General features: G+C 41.0%; 1 protein-coding gene across 2 annotated transcripts in view; it reads right to left on the reverse strand.

Annotated features, from left to right (window-relative positions):
* Nucleotides 1-22,722, reverse strand: part of SIPA1L2 (signal induced proliferation associated 1 like 2) — a gene marked incomplete at both ends in the record, with an annotated part of 106,938 nt that overhangs the window by 76,251 nt on the left and 7,965 nt on the right. For both annotated transcript variants that reach the window (XM_084254175.1, XM_084254174.1), the window contains 4 exons: nt 2,539-2,642; nt 5,184-5,358; nt 10,954-11,142; nt 13,077-13,210. In XM_084254175.1, the coding sequence (XP_084110301.1) occupies nt 2,539-2,642; nt 5,184-5,358; nt 10,954-11,142; nt 13,077-13,210 (602 nt within the window). The remainder of the gene's footprint in view (nt 1-2,538; nt 2,643-5,183; nt 5,359-10,953; nt 11,143-13,076; nt 13,211-22,722) is intronic.

Consider the following 22,722-nt stretch of genomic DNA (forward strand, 5'->3'; position numbering starts at 1 on the left):
AGTTTTTTACCACTAATCCATCAGCATAACTTATCACTCCCATTCAAAAACAAAAGAAAACAAAAAACAATATCCAATTAAGTCCTTAGGCTACAGAGGTTGTAACATATAGTCTTAGTACAGGGAACGTGTTTTCAATCTCCAGTATAGAAAGTTTAAAAACCCATCCACCCCACATCTCACACTCACCCCTCCATCTACATTTTCACCTCTTGGTGCTCAACATTTTTGTGCATAAGGCTTCTCAAGGATAGTGGCAAAAAAAAAAAAAAAGTCATATTCAGAGAACAGAAAGCTCATATATTTTATTTTAAAACACATTTTTTATGAGATTTTATTTATTTTTTTAATAAGATTTATTTATTTATACAAGAACCGGGTACAGGCCAGATGTGTGGGAGGGTGAAAGGATTCACCACAGAGCAGGAAATGGAACAGGCAGACTGACTGAAAAATACTCCTGAGGGAGTAGCGGGCAAGACAGGAGAGGTCTGCCACACCATGTGGGTAGCTTGCCGGCCAGCTGGGATCGAACCCACACTGCAGAGGGTGTGGACAGATTTATAGCACTGTGCTCAACCGCCTGCACCACACATATTTTAATTAGCATAAAACAAAAAGGGGGCAGGGGAAGCCACTTTTGAGCTCTGGGAACATGAAAGTCAAGGCAACTTGAAAATTCCAGAGAGTGTCATAGATGAAATGACAGGGCTAATGACACAATAATCAGGGAGCTGGAAAGGCTTTGTGGTTTGTGCACTTGACTTGGGTCAAAGCCACTTGGCTTTTTTTTCTCTGCTAATGTGCTACTTGACAAATTTTCTTGGCCTGAGTGAGTCCTATCGTTTTCTGAACAACATACCCATACCAAGTTGAATTACTGAAATGATTCACAAGTATCTACTAGACAACTGCACTGGTCTATATTAAGCTTTTTACTATCTAGTGAGTCTATTTTGGCTTTGTTCCAAATAAATTCTTTAAGAGCTAGAAATCCTTTTGGTTGAAACATGGATAATACAGGCACGTGATCTAGGGATTGCAACTCATGGCATTAAAAAATACACATATTTCATGGAAAGACAGATCTTCTGAAGATAGTGGGAAGAACTCTGATTACTAGAAAACTGAAGAACAAAGGGATTCAGGTTAAGTTTTAAATAGAAAATGGGGCCTCCCTGATGGCCTAGGGACCTAAGTCTCAGTCTAATCATGCTATCACTGCTGCAGCCTGAGTAAATCCCTGGCCAGGAAGCTAACCCACATACCCCACCGCAGGAGACCTCTCCTGTCTTACCCGCTGCTCCCCTCAGCAGTATATTTCAGTAGATCTGCCTGTTGTGCTCCCTACTCTGTCTCTGGTGAATCCTCTCACACATACCCCACCTCTGGCTTACACCCCAGTTCTTCTATACATAAAAATATCTTTAAAAAGAGTTTTAAATAAAAATGATAGGAAAATCCAGAAATTGCCATGGGAAGAGAATGAAAAGAGGGGCTAATGTGCTTAATGTGAAGAGCTGGGCTGGGAAGCAGATCCTCCTTTCTCATCCTGGCTGTAGGATTTAAGATGGTTCTTGCACCTAGTGGTAGGGATAGGGGAAATAGCTTCTTCTTTGGGAAAAAAAAAAACATATTTTGACAACATACATTGAATTTCCTGATCATTTAAAAAAAATTCTCCACAATTAAATTTTGCTTTACAAATACTTATTGAGCAACTCTTATGTCATCCCTAATATTTTAATATACTTAGAACAAGGAAGTGCAATTGGGGCCTTCCCGGTGCCTAGAGGTTGAGCCCTGGGTTGCAAAGCTGCCCACAGCCTCTGTAGCGCCAGTTTGATTCCCGGCCACCGGGCAAGGGTCCCACATGGCGCACAGACCTCTCCTGCTGCCTGCTGCTCCCCTCAGCAGTGTACTTCATCAGTCTGCCTGTTCTGTTCCCGCTCTGGCTCTGGTGAATTCTCTCACCCTCCCGTGCTTCTGACTGTACCCAGTACTTGCATAAATAAATAAAACTTTAAAAAAAAAAGTGCAATTAAGTGACGTCAGGAGAACTACATTTCTTTAAATCTGAAAACAAACTCTGTTTTAATTTCAGATTGATCACAAATACAACCAAATTCATAAAATGAATTCATGCAATGACTTAGTATATTTAAGATCTTTTCTTACAGCATTTTCTATTAGGAAGTTATCTACCCACAGGCAGAAACCTAACTTGAGGTTGCATAGTTGGCTTTTTTATAATGAGCACAATGGATACTGTGCATATCATAATGGTTTCCCTTATGATTTTGCCTAGCAAGAAACAAAGATGAATGTGGAAGAGTTTCTAAATTTTGGAAAGGAAACGTGTAATAAAAATCAAGATATTCTCTTTTAAGGTCCAAAGACTTCCAAATGATACAAACGTCAAAGATTATGAATGCTATCCAATAAAAAAAAAAAAAAAGCACCAATGATTACTAATACCACCAGTAGCTGACCTCAGACCTGGTATTTGCTAGAAAAGGAGAGAGGCAAGGGACATACCTGCTGTCTGTTGTTGGGCATGTGGGGAAGCATGGTGGACACATGGAACATGAGTTCATAATCTTTGTACGTGGTGTAGAGGGAGTGAGTTCCTGTAGAATCAGCTAAAAACAAAGATTGATCACAGGAACAAATTAGGCAATGGCAAAATTGGCAATTTAACACTTAGAGAGTCATTATTACAAAAGACAATTCAACTAAAATGAACAACCCAATCAGTTACCACAGTCCAGGCTGGGGATGTCCTGCTCCACACAGCCACTATCACTTCCAATCATGTCTGGTGGCGCGAGAGTTTAGTTTCTCCTCATCTGCTTTCACCTGTATGCTTTCTACTAAATTCATGGTTCACCCTCTCTTCTCTTCTACCTTTCTCACCACTGCAAAACTTGACAGAGATGACACATTTTAGATGCAGTGAACAGAGGATGGAAGATGCAGGAGGTGTGCCTGGGTACAGTTTGTGCAATTATTTGAAGGGTCTGGGCTAAACAGAAATTATCCTTCCCCCATTTAAGTGTGTGCCCTGTTACTCTCAGGCACTTGATCTTCCAAAACCCAAACAAACAAAACAGGATTGACTCAATATGATGCAGTTAATTTTCTTCTCAACAGGCAAGGACATGATACAGTCATATGATTAAGGTGATGAAGAATGAATATGATCTCTTATTATATATTATGCATGGACATATGCTAAATAATGATGACATCTGAACTCCTGTTAATCATATAGCTATTCATCTTTTGGAGAGAAGATTCATTATTTGTAAATTAAAAATCAATTTATATTATCAATAAATTACCTCAGGTTCAGAGTTTCAGACACCTGAATAAACCCAGTGATTATAAAACATTTAAATAATAATGTTAGGTTGTAGTTCTGAACCACTTTGCACATGGAGAGAAAGTAAGATATAAACGCAATTTAAGACTGCCTTGCTTAATTCCTGACATGCATATATGTTTATTTTTTGAGGTTTTAAATAAGACACAAACTGTTTGGTATTATTTAAAACGTCCTCTCTACTAAAGGAATATCTTAAGACTTTTTGCACTTCACAAAATGCCTTGCTTATAACTTAAAGCTTTGTTGATTCATAGAATCAACAAGTCAAAATGTTCTTATGTTATCATCCTTGAGCTTAGGGGGTTGGCACTACATCTGTAATATATCAGGGATATCTCCTAAGTCATAAAAATGTGAAGCTAACATGAATTCTACATGCAGGAAAATGTTACATTATCTGTGTTTCAGTTTTACAGAATAAACAGATCAGAAGTTTTTAAGATGATTCTCAAACCACTTCACTGAAGAGAGATGACAGGCAGACGCAGGAAAAGCCCATGTCAACAGCAACAGCGGCTTTACAGGACAGATAGACCAATGGGCAGCATGCCACCATCTCTAGGGGGTGGCTGGTGTTTTCATAGGTAAAAGGAGTTTTCCAAGAAAAAAGAAGAAAATTCAGAAAAGTTCATGGGTCTTAAATATGCTGATGTGCACAGTGGATAACTCTTACCTAGCTGAGGCATGAGCAATATGAAATGAACCTAATAGTCAAATCCCAGCCTAGCATGTGTGGAGGACACAAGGAGGCCAACAGTGAGCTAATAGCATCTCCAGACCTAGTGATCTATCCTCTAAATAGAATGTTTAAAAACGGATCAAAAAGGCAGAATTGAAGACCTGGCACCACCCTGATATAGAGGAATATCAATGATAGTTCCAAGTTGAGTGCATATAGGGGGCAGGGATTTGGGGATGGAGGCGGGATTGACCATCTGGGTTCCAATCCCACTGACCCTCCTACTTCACCCCTCCTACCAGGATGGGCAGATGTTCTCCCATGTTCTCCAACTTGCAGTCAACCTGTTCATCTCTCTTTTTTAAAAAAGCAAGCCACTGATTGCTTGGAAATAAGCAGAATATTCCAAAATACATGAAATGACTTTGCGTGGTATTTTAGGTGGTGATAGTAACTTCATAACAGTGCAAATAACAAGATAAAATATTTAGAATTTGTGAGGCCCATAAGGAATATGAGAATCTAAGGAAGATATTAAACAAATACATCCATAACAGGAAGGTACGTAGCCTGTGTTTTACACAGCCACTCCATCTGGCAACTTGGAGCACATATGCGTCCCACTCATAGAAACTCGAAGGTCCTTGAGCTACAGAATGCAGCAGCTAATCACCATTCTCCCTCCCAGGTTAACACTGTGAGACCAGAAATGAACAAAAGAAGCCTGAGAGCACAGCATGAGTGAATGTGTTAATATTTCTGTCTTTGAGAAATAAATGCAGTGCTCGTCCTTGGTATACCAGAACAAGGGTGTAATAGAAGGTTAAGCTACCAGAAAGAAGAAAATATTAAAAGATTCTTCACAAAACACTGGGGAATCTCTGCTGGTGTTAAAAAGGAAAAAGACTGACCTTTTGAGCTTATGGGAAACACACACCTCTTGAAAAATGTACTTCCTTTGCTCATCTGAAGAAATCTAAATTCTATCCTCAATAAGTTTGCCAGTCTACTTCTGGGGTGAAGAACAGGAGGGCATGCGAATGCTTGCTTAGCTTGATGCAGGATGCCTACCTTCGGAGATTTAAAGTTGTACACACACACAGATATGAAGCTTACTTTTATTATCTAGCTGAGCTCGATATTTACTGAATCCTTTGAGCCGTACTCTCTGGCCCAGTAGATCAAGGAATTCTTCAAAAGCTGGTCCCGCTGTTTCATTGTTATACATCTCCTCCTCTGTGCTCTGGCCTGCTTTGCAATAAAGGATCCCGATCTTGTGCTGAAAGCTCAGCTGAAATGGGGGAGAAATGTAATTACTTGGCAAAGAGCAGACAAGCCTACTTCCAGGAAAATTAAAACTCTAGAAGCTTAGGATTTTTTTTCTCAGGAAAACATGCCAGGAAAATTCCCAGAGGCAAATAAGCAAGAGAATAAACAACTATCACTGTAGAAAATGCTATAACTACACAACAAACACAGAAGCCTTGAGATATAGCTGGAGAAATGTCAGAAACTCTAAGAAATATATAATGTGTACCCACGGCCATGTGGCTACGCCAGGTCTCCAAATGGACAGATAAATTCAAGCATCTACTTAAAAATATAACTATGGAAATACTTAATCTTATACCATTCATGTAATAATGAGCATTAACTTTTGAGTCAGAAAGAAAAAAAGGTCATGAACTTTTACAAGTTTTCCCACTCTGGTTCCTAATCCTTCTTTATTTGTTTATTTGAACAGTCATGAAAATATGAAAGGCTGTAATGAAAAAAAATAAATCAAATTAAGGTCTGGTAAGGAAAGAATCCCAACTGAAACTGTGATCTATGTACATAAATAGAATAGTGTTTTGTTTCTACAAAAGTAACTTTGGCTGTGTAATTACAATTATTTCTACATTTTTGACTATCTTGAAAAGAAAACATGTGCTAAATAGACCATAGACCATAAAAATTTTTAATAGCAATTGAAGAGTTCCTGCTGTAATTCTAGCTCACAGTCAATTCCATATCATGTTGGAAGCCACAGAACTGCTGTCTCCCAAGGCCGGGGAGAAACTGGATCCATTTTTACAGCTCTTGTTTTCCCCAAAGAGGAACTACTTCTCGCTCATGAAATCAGAGCTCTTAATCTTACTACCAGCAATCTGAGCCTCAAAGACTGACAGATTATCAGACACCACCGATTCCCTAAAGACATCAATCCATAACACTGCTCAATTTCATTATCCAGCTATAAAATAGTCTTTAATCAAAATTCATAGAACTGACTCTACCAGTAAAATAAGGCAAAATGATACTTATTTCCCTCGAGTAGCAAAGTGAGAAAAGTGGCCTCCATTAGCTAATGACAACACACAATCCGGGAAGGAGAGACACCTGCTTGGGTAATCGAAGCAGACTGCAGGAGACACCCCAATGCACGCTCGGATAAATTTAGAGTCGAGCAGGTAGAGTCAACCTTTATTCTGAATGCATTTCGACCTTGACTGAGTGCCATGGGAGGTATCAATGGAAACCTCACCTGCTCACAATCTGACTAAATGAGCAACCTATACTGATGGATCCTATGGCATGGCGGGCAGTGCTGGGATCCTGCCAGAGTCACAGGTCCTCAGTCACATGGTACAGACAATAATCTGTGCACAGAGTGTGGGATGAGGCGCACTGTGTGTGTGTATAACTGGGCATTTTCACTGTCACCAGAGCTCTGGCAGCTGTCATAACACACCTGAGGCATGGCCTAATTCTCATGGGCCCAGACATTTCTTGGATGGAAACACAAATCCTGTTCACTGTTAGAATCTAAACACAGACTGGTGTGTTTGGTGGCTTAGAAGAAAGGGGTGTGGAGTGGTCAACACTACAGTTAGCAAATAAGTACCAGAGGACTTCAGTTTTCATGTATTTGGCCTTTGCCTGAATGAGAGTCCATGGGAAATATCAAGTCTACGAGACTCGACAATCTCCGGAACAGTGCCTGTGCAGTGATGGCTCTGCTGGACCAGCCTGAGGCCACTCCCTCCCAGCCTTCAGGGCCCCGAACAGCCCTACACCCACCCTTCTGCTGCTAAGAGATGACACAAGACGAGAAAGTGTTTTTCTGCCAGGGATGTCAGGGCAGACGGGCCAGGGGACACGGGCCGCAGAATAGCAGGAGATGAGAAGGCCAGATGGTGCTGGCACAAGTTGCTGACAGTGCTGGAGGTGGGTGGCAGGTAGAGAAGCAGAGTAAGAGGACGGGTCAGAGAGAGATGCAACCTCTGGACACACTAAAGCAAGGATGTGGATGAAGGTGGCACATTTTACTGGGGGTAGAGAAAGGAGTGGGTGCTAGGATGCATGCAGCACTGGACTACAGTGCCAGCACTCACCATTCCATGGCATTTCTTGTGGGCTCTCATTAACATAAAGGCCAAATAACTGTTGAGAGCAGAAATCTTGCTCAGAGGCTATATTAAAGGTTTGCTACAGATAAAATTATCTCCAGTGACTTCAAATAAACAACTGTGGCTTGTCTACTATGTTGGCTGCAGCTGCATAGAAACCTAACAGAATTCAGCATTCAGTGAAGACATCATCGCTCACCTGAGTCTCTTGTCAATCTCATGAAAACACCAAAACATAATACAGCTCCTCCTCCAGGGATATATCAGGAAGCTGGCAAGACACTTTTCTGCCTGATCGTGATATAAAGACAAGCAGAAATTCGAGCTTCCTGTGTACCAAAATTCCCAGTTCTCTCTGAACAGTTTTGTTTCTAAGCCTTCTGAACCTCAGGCTGAGCTTAATCACTCACTCCAATGACATTTATTTACCTGGTCTGATGTGAATTACAGCCTGTTCCACAGTCCTGGGGTGTCCTCCTAACATCTCATCAAACTTTAAGAATGGAATGCATTAGCTAGTATCTACTGAATTGCTAACTGCTAAAATATATCTTTTATACAGGTGACAAACTCAGTGACTGTGTCAAATCAAGAAGGATTACCTTGAAAGCAGAAATTGACAAGATAGTCTTTAAATATTTTTCAACATTAAAAAAATCTTTAAGAATCATAACATAAAAAGGGCTCATCTCCTCACTGGGCAGATTTACTATTAGGAAAGGAAATAAATACAGCACTACCCAGAAAAGTCCCTCAACCATCCTAATAGGCTAGTGGCAATTTCTAAGGTTCCCTTAGTAACTGGGAGGTTACAAAAGCTATCCCAATCTCCCCTAGAGATGAAAATAAATAGCAGCTCCTCTTCATGTAACATGGGAATAAGATACCATTACATACCATGGTTGAATTATTATGCTGTGCACCTGAAACTACTATGTCAATTTATATCCCAGGAAAGAAAAAAAGTTATGGGCAGTTAAAATGTCATATTGTCTACTACTAAGAAAATATACCAAAGGCAAACAAATATAATCTCAAAAGAAAGGAAAAAAAAAAAAACTGTGAAATACAATTGGATCTGGACAAAGCATTGGTTTGCTTAAAAGCAGAACCCAATTTTCAAAATTAATTGCTTAACATCAGATTTTAAATTTGTGTTCATTAAAAGTGTTTAAAGGTGTTTAATCTAATGTGTTTTTTTTTTTTTAATTTTAAAAACTTGCCCAGCATACTGTCTAGATCTTCTTCATTTTGTGAGGAGATGATGAGCCATAGCTGCCATAATATCTCTTGGGGGAAACTACCAATTTCAGACTTGGGAAAAACGGGCTAACTATGAAATTTTCACAGGAGCTTGAAGGGACCAAATACACTCAATCTACTAGGTACCTGCTATAAGAAGACCCAGTGATATATTTTATGTATACTAGAAACATAAGGAGACAAGAAACTACCCCAGGGGAAGCAAGTTGTCTTTATCCACTCTTCGTGACCAACACGGAAATGAACGCTGCTCTTGTCGAGCCCGCTTGAATGTAGAGTACTGGGACTTGCTCCAGCTTATCCTCTCTATCCTCCAAGGTAACACAGTGTCCTCAGCTGCTTCCAAGGCATTCTGTACATGCCACACACTGACCAGCACTGTAGTGTAAATGATGGTCAGGCTTTTCTGCCCTCCTGCCTTTAGGATTAATGATGGAACCCTGCGATCCTGAATGCATGCCTGATGCAGACACCTGGAGTAGGGCGTGGGCATACGTAGGTGGGATACACCTGGGCTAAAACTGAGCTTATAAGGGCGGTGTCACGGGGATGCCAGCAGAGCGAAAGGAACAGACCACCAGAGGGAGAAACAAGCAGAGAAGCAGAAGCCACAAGGCACATGCCAGAGAGCCCAGAAAGAGTGAACACTCGCCAGGAGCTGGGAGGCCTGCCAGCCTCCCGCCCCTCACCACACGGCACCCCTGCCTGCTGTGTACCTGGTAAACTCGATAAAAGCCTGAAAAAACTATCTAGGGCTCCAGGACTTCTCCTTCGCCCATCTGCCTGATCATAGAGATCCTGCCCTGTGCCATCCTGCCACCACACGCACCAACCAGGGTAAAACTATTCTGTGTATCGTAGGCTTTTAGAAGTCAGCTGCTCAAGTTTAGAGTTCTGGTTTGGTTTAGTTGCTTTTAATGTCAGATATCTTGAAACAAAGATATCTAGGGTTATTCCTCTGCTTCCTTTGGCTAATAATGCAGTGTTAACTTATTGGAAAGACTGATTATAATTTCATCAATTTTAGAATTCCAGTTACCTGAGTATCAAATATTCCAGTATACCACAATGAATATGACTGGTCAACCAAGAAAATACCTCATACTCTCACTAAAACATGCAAAATAATTTTTCCTTGAGAAAATTTTTAAAAATCCACTCATTTAAAATAAATTCCTTATTCTTGGGGACCTACCTCTCAGTTTGCCCTACAAGTTAGCTTACACATGAAACTTAAAGGATGCTTTTCATCTTGTGATCATCATCCCAGTCACATCCATCAAAATTCTTTCCTGGACAATATCAACAGTCACATAACCGTGCTCCAGGCCACCAACAATCTCTGTCTTCAACAGCTTATCCAATTCCTTTTTCCCAGGATAACCTTTCCAAAATAGTTTTTTCTGATCATATCCTACTAGAATATCTTCAATGGTTCCCTACTGTCAGCTGAATCAATCAAGTGCAAACTCCTTAGCCTAGCATTCAAGGTCCTATTTGCCCTACACTTAGCATACTTTGCTAGTTGTTTTTTTTTTTTTTTTTAACTTCTAAGTTAAAAAAAAGTTTTGTGAAGAAACTAGTCATAGTTCTTCAAAAAGACACGTGCTCAATCTCCCTCTTGGAATTCTACCCAAGTCTAATGGCCCAGTACAATACTACCTCCTTCAGAAGAACTGCCCTGCTGCAGGTTATTTCTTCTTTTTGCAACGCACTCACTGCACCGAGGCCTTGCAGAAGTCTTTGTACTGCCTTGCAGAAGTCTTTGTACTCTTGGTCTTTCTAGCCCATGGGCTGGGAACTAGGTTTTAGCTTCCAATCTTCCTGATGCATGCTGCTCACTGCCATCAATTAGCATGATGTTTTTTGCACATGGTTAACTGGAATAAGTGCTAGCTGAGGGAGAGGGCCACTCAACATGAGTTTTTTTTTAAACCCTGGGAAAAAATACCATGAACCTCTAATAATCATGAATCAGATGTGCTCTTGCTAGTTGGGTCATACTATAGCCCTAGTAAAAACAATATAACTCAGCGGGAAGTATTATCACACTATAAATACATGATGTTTCTAAACTAGTATGAAAGCATTTGGGGGGAAAATTAAAAGAGAAAAATGCTTCAAGGCATTATAAATAAATCATCCTAAAAGAGAGGTGGATGGAAAAACTCTGAACATTTAGAAACATAGCTACACATGTATAAAAGCACAGTTTCATATATTATACACACCCCTTGTTCATCAAGCTTGAGCAGTTGCTCCGAAACCTTGGGTGAGTTCGAAGCCTGTCTCAGGCACTGAATGCTCAGCTCTGGAATGACATATTCCAGCACTTCTTTGAGAGGTAGTCCTCGGGCAGTACCATGTCTGGCGGTAGAAGGGATAGCATCTTCCAAAATTGCTCCTCTCAGTGTTGTAAGCTGCAAGGACAACAGTCAGACTTCAGTTACTATTTACTCCTGATTACCTCTCTGAATCATAATTTTTTTAATGGCTATAAATAAAGAAAGGTAAGTCTCTTTTCTGAATGGGGAAAAAGAGACTAAGGTTCTCAATTTGATGATAATGGATCAACACAGCTAGTGTTTAGACAACACAGGGGGATCAGGAGCAAGCCAGGTGAGGATAGACCAATTAGATGTGTGTGTAGAGGAGGGGAAGGAACAAGCATGGCCCTGCTTTGGGGAAGAGACAGGCCTACAACTCCCAGAGCCAATGGGACAAGGATGCAGAGGAGAAAGTGGACTCATGAGGCTGGGTCTGCCTAATCACATTCCTCCTGTCATTCTGTTTTCCCTTTTCCTTTTTTGTAGTTCTCTATGTCTTATTTTTTTTTCTCTCCTTGTTGACAATTCCTGAATCTGAATGGAGAGACCCTGGGAAGGCTGATGCAGGATTGAGAAGCCCACCACAGAATCTGGTCTCATGGTTTGTTATACTGAAACATTCTCAAACATGTGATAAATGCATGGATTACTCTTCTGACACATGTCTCAAATCTAATACGATGAAAGAGGAAAGCCCAGCACTGCAAATCAAGAGACCTGTTCTAATTCTGTCCCCTCTAACTCTTGAGAATTTTAAGAGTAATAATAGAGGAATATGGTGATGATGGGGGTAACACTTGGAGCCTAGAGTTTGCACACTGCTCTGGGACACCACAGCCTCGCAGAACTTTCTGCAGGATGAGCATCTCTCTTCACACTAACGCACAAGCCAGGTGGCTATTTATCCCTGGACCCGTGACTAGTCCAATTGAGGAATTACATTTTAAACTTTATTTAATTATTTTAAATTTAAATAACCACATGTGGCTAAGAATCAGACTATTCAGGTGTATAACTTAAAATATGCCCCTTCATGACAGAAGATTTCTCTCAAGCTTCTGCAGGATGTGCCCAGATGGCCAGAGCACCTAAGCACCAGGCAGCAGGCACAGCGGGCACAGGCTCGTACACATGGAAGGTGGTCAGCAATGCGCTCTTTCTCTGACCTGGAGGTAATGAACCGAAATACCATTCTGAACCACAGGTGACCCTTGAACAACAAGTGTGTGTATCCATTTATAAATCCATTTATAAATGGATTTTTTTTTCTATTAGTAGGTTCAGCATTCATAAATTCAACCAGCCATTGATATCACTCCATTAAATCCACAGAAGCAGAACCTGAGACACAGAGGCTGAGTATATTATGCTCAGATTTTCAACTGCACAAGGTGTTGGCCACATGAATCCCCATGTTGTTCAAGGGTCAACTGCAATCACCAACTATACCCCCCTTTAATTAAAATGAGTCAAGAGAATGAAATCTAAAGTGCAAGACCAAATCTAACTCTTTATGTAAATCAACATCTCCATGTATTTGGTGACACATATTGTGCCATTTATGTAATGATCTCACTATCTCACTTTTCACTCAAAGCAAGATAAGCAAGGATTACATCTAGGTACCCCCTGCAATAAAGTCTGGACAGACAAACCTACTCTCCTAGCAAAAACACAAAGCCAGTCATCACTCCACCACGAGCTGTCCGATTTTCTGTGTTAGATTTGTAAAGTCCTTCCTAAATTCTGACATGAATTGTATACTTCAGGCTTCTCTGTCTCAGCCCCCACAACCTTGCGTGCTTATCACTTCATTCCTTCTATCATGTAAGGCAGCAGGGAAAGCATTGCCACTGAACATCCATGACAGGTTTTCAAGCTTTTATTTGCAATAAAATACTGTAAATGATCATAAGTGTTGCAATCATTAATATTAAAAATAAATGCAATACTTTACATAAAAACAACCCAGTGCAGTAAAGTCTAAAGTGTCAATCCCACATGGAAGGACATAGGCAGCTCCTTACCTCACTTGTCCTGAAAGCCACCCGGTAGTTGAACTGGGACCCTTCTTTCTCCTTGGCGTCTTCCACCTTCTCTCTCCGGATGCTAACTGCTACTGGACCCAGGTTTTCATCTATTCCAAAGTAGTTCTGGTGCTCTAAGGAATAAAGCCGTGGCATCAAAAAAGAGAACAAAGCAAGAGGATGGGTATCTTTTAGCTTGTGTATCTAATCTCTGAAGAAATATCACATGGCTCTGGATACATGGTTCCCCCAAATGTGTTTAGTCAAACTTTTGTTTCCCAATTAGATGTTCCAAATTAGCATTTAACTTCGGTTACTCCTTCCTCTCACTGTGATTTTCACTATTTCATGAGCAGCAGGACACTCTGCTGTCCCAAAAGTTGCAATTTGGACATTATGTGAATAGGCCATTGGAAAGAGGGTGTCATCACCCTGAATAACTGGCAGGAGAGGAACCAAATTGCTTGTAGAACCATCCCTGAGCAGTTTCTTCCAGGTGGGAAGGTCACCTTCCCTCACGAACTGCAGGCTCAAGAGGGGAGCTGACCAGCCACTTAGACTTGTCAGATTAATCTTGGCAACCCACGGGTGGCACAGATCACCCTTTCATCACCATGTCACCAAAATCACCTAACGACCTAAAACAACGTTGAGCAATAGACAAACCATATGTAAAAGGTCAGTCAGTTGCTGAGGTCAAACTGTCCAGCTTAATACTATAACTGAGTTTGATTATGCTCTCAGTTCATTTCTTTTGCATAAAACTTCTGGTCCTAGAGTGACCCAAATGTACACAATCCCACTGTAGGAATGGACCTTTGAAATAGTCTTGTTCATCCTGCACACGAATCCCAGAGAACACTCTTTTAAGAGATGGTTACCAGTCTCATTCTTACACTTAACACCATGTCCCAGGCACTGTTTCAGCAGCTGGTGCACAGTTCAGGAAAAGCCCCACTCAGAGTTCTAACCTGAATGCTGCCCACGATGGAAGCTTACTGTTTGTTTTAAGATTTATTATTTTATGCATACAAGAACTGGGGTGCAGGCCAGAGATACCGGGCAGCGGGTGTGAGAGGATTCATGAGAGACAGAGTGGGGAGCAGAACAGGCAGAGGCAGATCCACTGAAATACACTGCTGAGGGGAGCAGCGGGTGAGACAGGAGCGGTCTGCTACACCATGTGGTTCACCTTCCTGGCCAGGGATCAAACTCATGCTGCAGTGGCTGCGGATAGCTTCACAGTGCTGAGTCTTAACCCCTTGCACCACCAGGGAGGCCCCCAGAAGCTCACTGTTTTACAAGCAACCCCTTCTGGACAACAGGACTAGGTTTAGTCACCACCATCAAACTTTCTAAGCTTTGTCTTCTGAAAGGACTGCAACTGAACAAAACAGTCGGATGTGGTCCAGCCTATATAAAATAGAGGAAACCCTTACCCAAACATCTACTCTAGCTTATCTATTTTTAGCAGCCTATCACACTGATGATCCAAGCAGACCAGGTGTAATGCCAAACCCCAGGTGTTGGTCCCTCGTTTTTTAATGGACAGCTGCCACACCACTTCGTCAATATGCATGCTTGCAAAATCAGAGTTTTTCCCCTTGCATGCAAAAGGCCATCTCTCCCTTTTGAATGTCACCTTACACTTTTTTTTTTTTTTTAAGATTTACTTATTTATTTATACAAGCACAGGGTACAGTCAGAGGCACAGGAGGGTGAGAGGATTCACCAGAGCCAGAGCGGAGAATAGAACAGGCAGACTGACGAAGTACACTGCCGAGGGGAGCAGTGGGCGGCAGGGGAGGTCTGGCCATGTGGGACCCTCACCAGCGGCCGGGGATGGAACCGGTGCTGCAGAAGCTGCGGGCAGCTTCGCAACAAAGCGCTTAACCGCCGCGCCACAGGGGAGGCCCACCTTACACTTTTTGACCAATCCTTCCTGACCCTTAGTTTTCAGTTAAAAAGAAACATAATTAAGCAAACAGTTATAAGTTTGAAGAAAACATAGAAATTCCAAAGGCTTTTGGTTTCGCTAACAATGTTTGCCCCAGTAATTTCTGAAGAGATAAGAAATGTTAGGCACAAAGGAGAAAAAGTGCATGCATCAGAAGGAGCAAATATCACGTACAGCCACTGAGGACTATTGAAAAGGCACATCACTGATTTCTTTACTTCTTGCAACCAAATGAATGGACGCTGACATTACTCCCCTTCAGAGCCAGTCAGGATGAGAAGCCGCAAGTCAACTATCTTAGGGCTGAAAGGTGAATTATTGACTAAGGATAACCCTGTCTTTACACAACAGGAAACAAGCCTTTGTTTTTCATAGCAACTACTCTCTTGGGTAGAGTAAGTACTGATAACAGTCAGGTTAACAGTAACAAACATGAACAAATGCGGTTCAATTAAACATACATTTAGGAAAATGGAGGCAGTCATTTATGGTTTTAATCAACAGTTTAAAAATAGCTATGAAAACAGAGACTGCAAGCTAATTGTCTACTTCAGATTGCAAGATACATTACCATTTTATTGTTTCTTTTAGTCATTGCTAGTGATTATTAGAACTATACTATAATGAGCATTACACTAGATGTTGTGAAAAATGCCTATTTCAGCTTAAACTACATGAGTATGGGGTTTTCTTAGTTGCAATTAGTAACTGTCCTAACATTCATTTTTACCTCGATGAGTTGTTTATCACAAGCTGGATGCATTCAGAAGTACGCAAAAGCACAACCAGTCATCTGTAAGCTTCCTTCTCAGAACCCCTTGCGAGAAATGACTTGAAAAAATGCTCATTCCCTATTAGGTATCTGATGAACCCCGAACATGAATCAAAAGTTTCACTTTTTTTAGGGAGAAAAAAAGAAACAAAACTTTTGATGATAAAATTGAAGAATGCAGATTAAGCAAACAAACCATTAATTTTAATCCCTGACCACTAAAAAATTTAATGGGCATGCTGCTCTCGTACTCGGTAGGGGCTGTGAGGACTACAGTGTTCAAGGCTCCATCAATGAGGGGTGTAGGGTACCAACTGTCTGTTCAACAATCTCCCCATAAATTTTAACTCCCCTAAAACTTAACTACTAATGGCCTATGGTTGACCAGCAGCCTTACTGATACCACAAACAGCTAATTAACATATACCTTATGTTATATGTATCAGATACTGCACTCTTAGAATAAAGAAAGAAAAAGAAAAAATGTTAAGAAAATCTAAGAGGATCACCAAAAGGGTCTCCATCCCTGTCGTCTTCACATTGAGTAGGCTGAGGAGGAGTCAGAGGAGGGGTTGAAAAAAATCCATATACAAGGGGAGCTACACCCTTCCAACCTGGGCTATTCAAGAGTCAATTTTACTTATCTGTCTGAATATCTAATTTCCATCCATTCACCCATCTTTTCCTTTAAATTCCTCAATGATATCATCCCAAACTCTCTCCAGGCTTTTCTCTCATCCATCTCCTAACTCCTAAACATTTGTCTTCTGCCTGCCCTATTTTTTAACATTACATTGCACTTATCATTCAAGATGCAGTCCAAACATCATTTCTACTAGAAAGATTGTCCTCACATCTAGATGAAGTTATGTCCTTCAACTTTTACATCCTTAAGTCCTAGTATTAAAGAGCCTCCTAAGTGATAGGTACTAATATGTTGCGCTAATTACTGAACTAAATAACTCCCTTTGTATTGCTCACAAGTAACGGCCTTATGAACTTCAATCAAAATAAAAGCAAAGAGGCAGTTCATTTCATGCTGGGAAGTGGACAAGAATGTGTGAATGATCTTGGGGCCCAGAAATACATGGGCACTGCCCTCAATGAGAGGGGCAATATGAAATATTGAAATATTAAAAAAAAATTGAAAACTCACACATCTATTTGAAGTTATAAATTATACCAGTTTCCTATCGCTGCTACCCAAGTTACCAACTTGAGGGTTTAAAACAACACCCATTTATAGTCTCACAGTTCTGGAGGTTAAAAGTCCAAAGTCAGTTTCAACAGGGCCAAACTCAAGGTCTGGCAGGGCTGTGCTCCCTTGGCAGGCTCCATGGGGCAATCTGCTTCCTTGCCTTTCCCAGCTTCTAAAGCTGCATTCTGTAAATTCTTGACTCAAGGGGCCCCTTCCTCTATCTTCAAAGTCAGCCCTGGATCTTGCTCTTGCTTCAGTGGTCGCATTGCATTCTTTATTGTCAAAGCCCAGCCCCCCTACCCCCCAGTGTAGCTCTTCTATGGACACTTACTATCGCATCACATTTAGGTCATACTTGGGTTATCTGGCATCATCTCCATATCAAAATTCTTAACATGACCACATCAGCCAGGCTGCTTTTGCCATACAAGGTATCATGACAGGTTCCAGGGATGAGGACCAGGATATTTTTGGGACAAGTATTCACAATTGATTTCAACTCATTTATTCAAACACTAAGTATGAGCTATATCTCAATCATGTGCCGGAAACTGATAAACACAAGGGGAACAACATCAAAGAAAATGTATTGCCTGCTTCAAAATGTCTTAATTCTGTGGGGTGATAGTACAGGAAACTGTGATAGGCATAAGCATGGGGTACCATGGAAGCACCACTAATAGTCCAGATAGACTCAAGTATCATGAAGAGAAATGCCATAGTCACCATCGAAAGCAAATGTCACAAAGCCCATATACTCTACTTTAACACAGAAATGCAGGGAGGGGAATCAAAACAGGGAAGGGGATGTGTTCGTATGTAAGGGACTGTGGTGATGGTGCACGGGTGAAATGGTGGTGGGAATTTTACAGGGACTACACCTGAGAGGAGAAGCATGCATTGTACAAAAAGGAAGAATGATGTAAAATATATACAAAATAAAATGAAAAAAAAAAAACAACAATTGCATGTGAAAAAAAAGAAAAATATATATAAAATTACATGCAAAAAAAAAAAACCCAAAATGTAAATGCATAGTTTTAAAAAGCAAACTTCATCTAGACTTCAAACAAAGCAGCTCTCCTCATTCTGAATCTGTTAGCACAATTTTTTGAATTCTTTTCACGTATGTAGCACTCTAGCCTGTGACTTCAATGTGCCCCTTCCATTTACTCAGAGTTTTAATTGTTTTTGGCATTCTGTTGGAGTTTTCTGTAGTGGTCATTCATCTCACTCTTTAGATTTAGTCCCAGGGTGCTTGACATTGTATGATAATGTAAACAGTCTCTTTAAAATGTTTTCACTCCTATTTGCATGTTTCTAGTATACAGATAATTAAGATTGCAGCTCTGATTGCTTTTCCTTTTAGTTTGGTCAGCCTTTACCATCCCTATTTTAAAGCTATGTTTTCTGGTGCTACCAATTTAGGGAATTGAGCCTTTCATCACAGAATGTCTCTTTATCTATAAATCTACTTCATATTAGATTGATTCAGACTCAACTATTTTGCTTGAGGGAACTCCAGCTCTCAGGCAGGCAGGTCTTTTCTTCTTGAGTTGGCCAGTGCTTCCAGGAAAGTTTGGTCCATTCTTCTGTCTGGAAGGTATTTAGCCCAAATAAAGGGGCAAGGTTGGGCATCTGACTCTGCTGACTTTCACTTAATCCCCTGTAGAGCCCTGTCTTTTGCAGCACTGTTGTTCAACTTTTCTAGAATAAATCTCCCATTTTCTGGTTGGGCCAGGGACAAGTTCTAAGGGACAGGCAAGAAAATCTAGTATTTTAAAAACACCGAACCCGTCCCCTGTTCTCACCTCCGTGAGCCCTCCTATTTGGTGCTCAGGCATGAACTGATTAGCTTCCAGAAGACCTGCTCCCACTGCACACCACTCACTAGTGCCAGGGAGGGGTAGAATTCTCTAACCTGCAAACTGGTCTTGCTCTTCTATCTACTTTGGCATATCTTGCCTTATATTGCTTCTCTCTAGTTCTCTTCCTGTGGGGCTTTATGCCCCAGTTTTATTCTATCACTGTCTTTTTTAGTGGTGTTTTAGAAGGGGAAGAGATGGCATGTGTCTTCAATAGGCAACATTTAATTAGCAACCCCAAATTCATTTATTCTTAAATATCTTAATTCCAGTAAGTCTGATGATTGGTTTTGAATCTGGTCTTTACTACTTTTCATCTGCTGAACCTTTGGCTAGTGATATAATCTTTTTTAAACCTCAGCATCTCACTTCCCCACCCCCCATATAATATATATAATATAGATAACATATATACATATATATATAAATGTACTTATTATCACTAAGTAAAGTGAGACATAAAAGTTGAATTCGGGTATGTTACTGACAAAAAACTAAATAAAAAACAAACAAAAAAAAAGGAGTAAACAAAATAAACAGCATTACTGGGGCATCTTGATTTGAGTCCAATAGTCCTGCACAGTTTGAGTTAACCTGAAATTGATTCATTCTTAATCTCAAACTGCTGATCTATAATCATCTCAAGAGGATACATCACATTCATGGTTGTTTAAAGTATTAGCACATATGTTTTGTTTGAATAATTTCTCTCAGGAACTATTGTTTTAAAAGTGGGGGGGAACCTAAAATTTGTATGTTATCCTTTTTATCAAAGATGGCAGGCAAATTAATGAATAACATTTATTTTTATTACTATCTCTCCAACCTATGCCCTGACTCATTTCTAATTTCTTCCTCCATCTCACAGAGACATATACTTCCTGAACACAAGCAGAGAGATGATGGGCCTGCGACTTGCAAGCATTACATCCTTGGAATTGCCAGCAATGAGGCCTCCTAGCTGTTTTCTAAGGGATGTCTCTATGGTTTCAGTTTTTATGGAGGTTAAGAGTAAAAAAACTTGGAAAGGAGGCACCACAAGACCAGGAACTCGGCTCACACAATGGTGAGAGCTGGAGGAGGGGGTAGAAGTAATTAACATAGTCCTTAAGACAGCTACAAAAATGAAAAATCCTTAGGCACAAAGGCGCAGATCTTCAGCAAGTGTTAGACTGCTGTAGAGAGTGGCTGTCACTGGGCGCAGACCATGGTGAGAATGTGGAGATTGAGGGCCATTGTAGAATCTCTGGTCCTTTTCAAATTCTATGGATGCAGTTATTCAAAAATAACAAAAATGAACCACTCTACAAAGGAATGATTCTTCTCCTCTTTGGGAGAAGAAAGACTCTTATCAGTGCAGTCTCTGCACTGGCACAGGACAGCAGTTGTGCCCACCTGTGACTATGCAGGTTGCTGCTTTTCACCAATCTTCTTTTGTAGAGCAGAAGCAGCAGTTCTTCCACCCGCCTGTGCCTATGGAGGTGCTTCTCGATGCCAACTCTCTCCCTTTGCAGGGTAACAGCCTTCCTGGCCCCTGAGACGTGTGTCCAAGGTGGGGCTTCTCTTCACTGACCTCCCTCAGCAGAGACTGCTCCCCTCCCAAGGCTGCCCACCTGTGACCATGCAGGCCTCTCTCTTAGCAAACCTGTCCCTTTCAGGGCAGCTCTTTCTGCCCACTTGTGTCTATGCAGGTGTCATTTTCTCTCCCTTTCTATAATAAACCTGCCCTTTTGGATAACTAACATCTGTTTTGTGGAGAAACTCACCAGTGTTAATGAAAGGGGAGCTCTGGCGAAAATTTTCCCAGTGAACCCTAGGACCCCACTCTCTGAACCCAACACATCTCCAAAAAAATAACTTCAGTTTCACAAAAAATGCTCACTAAACGCCCACCTGTGATGCATCTGTTTTCACCTCACAAATGCCCTCCACCCCAAACAATTACGCATCTGCATTTTAAGTCACCTTCCCTGTTCATAGCTCTCAGAGTTATAAAGAAAAAGTGAGCAAGGACACTGGATGAATGAATGGAAGAATAAAACAATAGGACCACCTTTTATAGACAATAATGTAAACAGTCATGAGATAACCTCAGGAAACCTAAAAGGGTCTGTTAATATTTCATGGATTAAATTACTAAATTACCACAATGAGGAAAACGATGCATTTTTGTCCAAGACTCCTCTGACCAAAATTTAACCAAGTATTAACTAAGCTTGAAAAACTGGAAGCATTGCATGAAAAGAACCATGTTAAACATTCCTCCCTAAATTCACTCATTTTATTCTCCCTACCTATGAGGCAGCAGTGCTATTATCATCCCCACTTTGTAGACGGTGCTACTGCCATTTAGATCCTGAATGACCTAAAGTCACAATGTGTTGTGACAGAGTTAGGATGCACAGCTAGGCTGTCGGGCTGGCGTGCTCTCATGCAAAACAACTCAAGGGGAGTTCTTGTAAAGGTTTAAATTACAAAACTCAATGCATGGTAAAATGACATGAGTTGAAGATGAGACAACGCATTTGTCCTGAACATAATAAAGACGGTCTCTTCAAAGACATTATTTTGAGAGACCCTGTATAGAAAATAGAAGCCTGGAGAAGTAAGGTACCCATCAAAGGCTTCCCTTAATAATCCATAATTTTTAGTACTGTTCGCTACAAAATGGGAAGAAGGAAGAAAACACTATGAGACCAAGAAAGGTTGCAGTGCACAAAAGCTGAAGTCACTAGAGGGAGGGAGGAGCAGGGAGCATGGTTGTCAAGCTGTCATTTATTTGTTAAGCAGGACAAACTGAAATAAATTTTGGAACTGCAAAAATCCAAGACAAGTAGGTAGGTTTTACTAAGCTTCCAAATACTCTTGCTTTCCTACTTACTGAACCAGTAGCAAAGTGCAAGGAAGTCTGCCCAATTAACTGCAACATCAGTCAAGCAGTAGAGAAGTATTACACTGTTTCTAATGAATTAATTTCTAATTAATATTAATTCTTCCTCCTAGGGAATAACAGAGCATTAGTTCCTCTTCCTCCAGAGCTAACTGAAGACTTTTGGGGCCAAAGGGTCAACAGGATGAAGTAGCAAACAGTCTCCTACAAGTTCCTAAAACACTGTAGTAGATGGGAACTGTGACCTCCCCTTTGGGGCAAATGTACAAGAGAGAATGAGCCTGAGCATTTCCCACCCTCAGCTCCATGAAATCCACACTGCGAGAAGCAACGAGGCTGAGTTCATGTGCAGCTGGGTAATTTCTCCTGCTAGAAGCCCCTGTACCTCAATGGGAGCTCTGTCTTTGGGGGCCGTACTGGTGGGGCGGAGGGGTTAAGAACAGTGTCGATTATGTCCACAGAGGGAGGAATTTGTATCTCAGAATAGTACTATTGTTAGGTTGTACTCAATTCACCCGTATGAATTTAATAGTGTCCAGTTCCCTATTAATTTTCTTCAGTGACTGTATAAACCCAGGGGGGGTAAAAAAAAGAAGCCACCAGGCATGAAATTCAAAGCAAATGCAGCCATGCATGGCCCAGCAGCGGGTTCATTTGATATGTAAGGGTACACGCCCACCCACAACTGCCACATTAGTGAAACCTAAGTGGCTGTGTTTGGAACAGAGTGGCAGACTTCACCAGATACCTTCTCTGGGGCTTGCCCTACCATATGGTTCACTCTACTTTTTCCTCTCTTCATCTTTTAACCATAAAAATTAAGTGCTACCTTTTAAATGCTGTTCTAGTGGTGTGCCCAGCCGTTTCTTTTGAGACCAAAATGTCTTATACATTTATTTCTGAATACTTGGGTAGTGGTGCATGCTATGAGACAGGCACTGCTCACCTTTTATGGGAGATAGTT

Source organism: Talpa europaea (assembly GCF_964194135.1).
Source record: "Talpa europaea genome assembly, chromosome: 14".
Taxonomy (NCBI): Eukaryota; Metazoa; Chordata; class Mammalia; order Eulipotyphla; family Talpidae; genus Talpa; species Talpa europaea.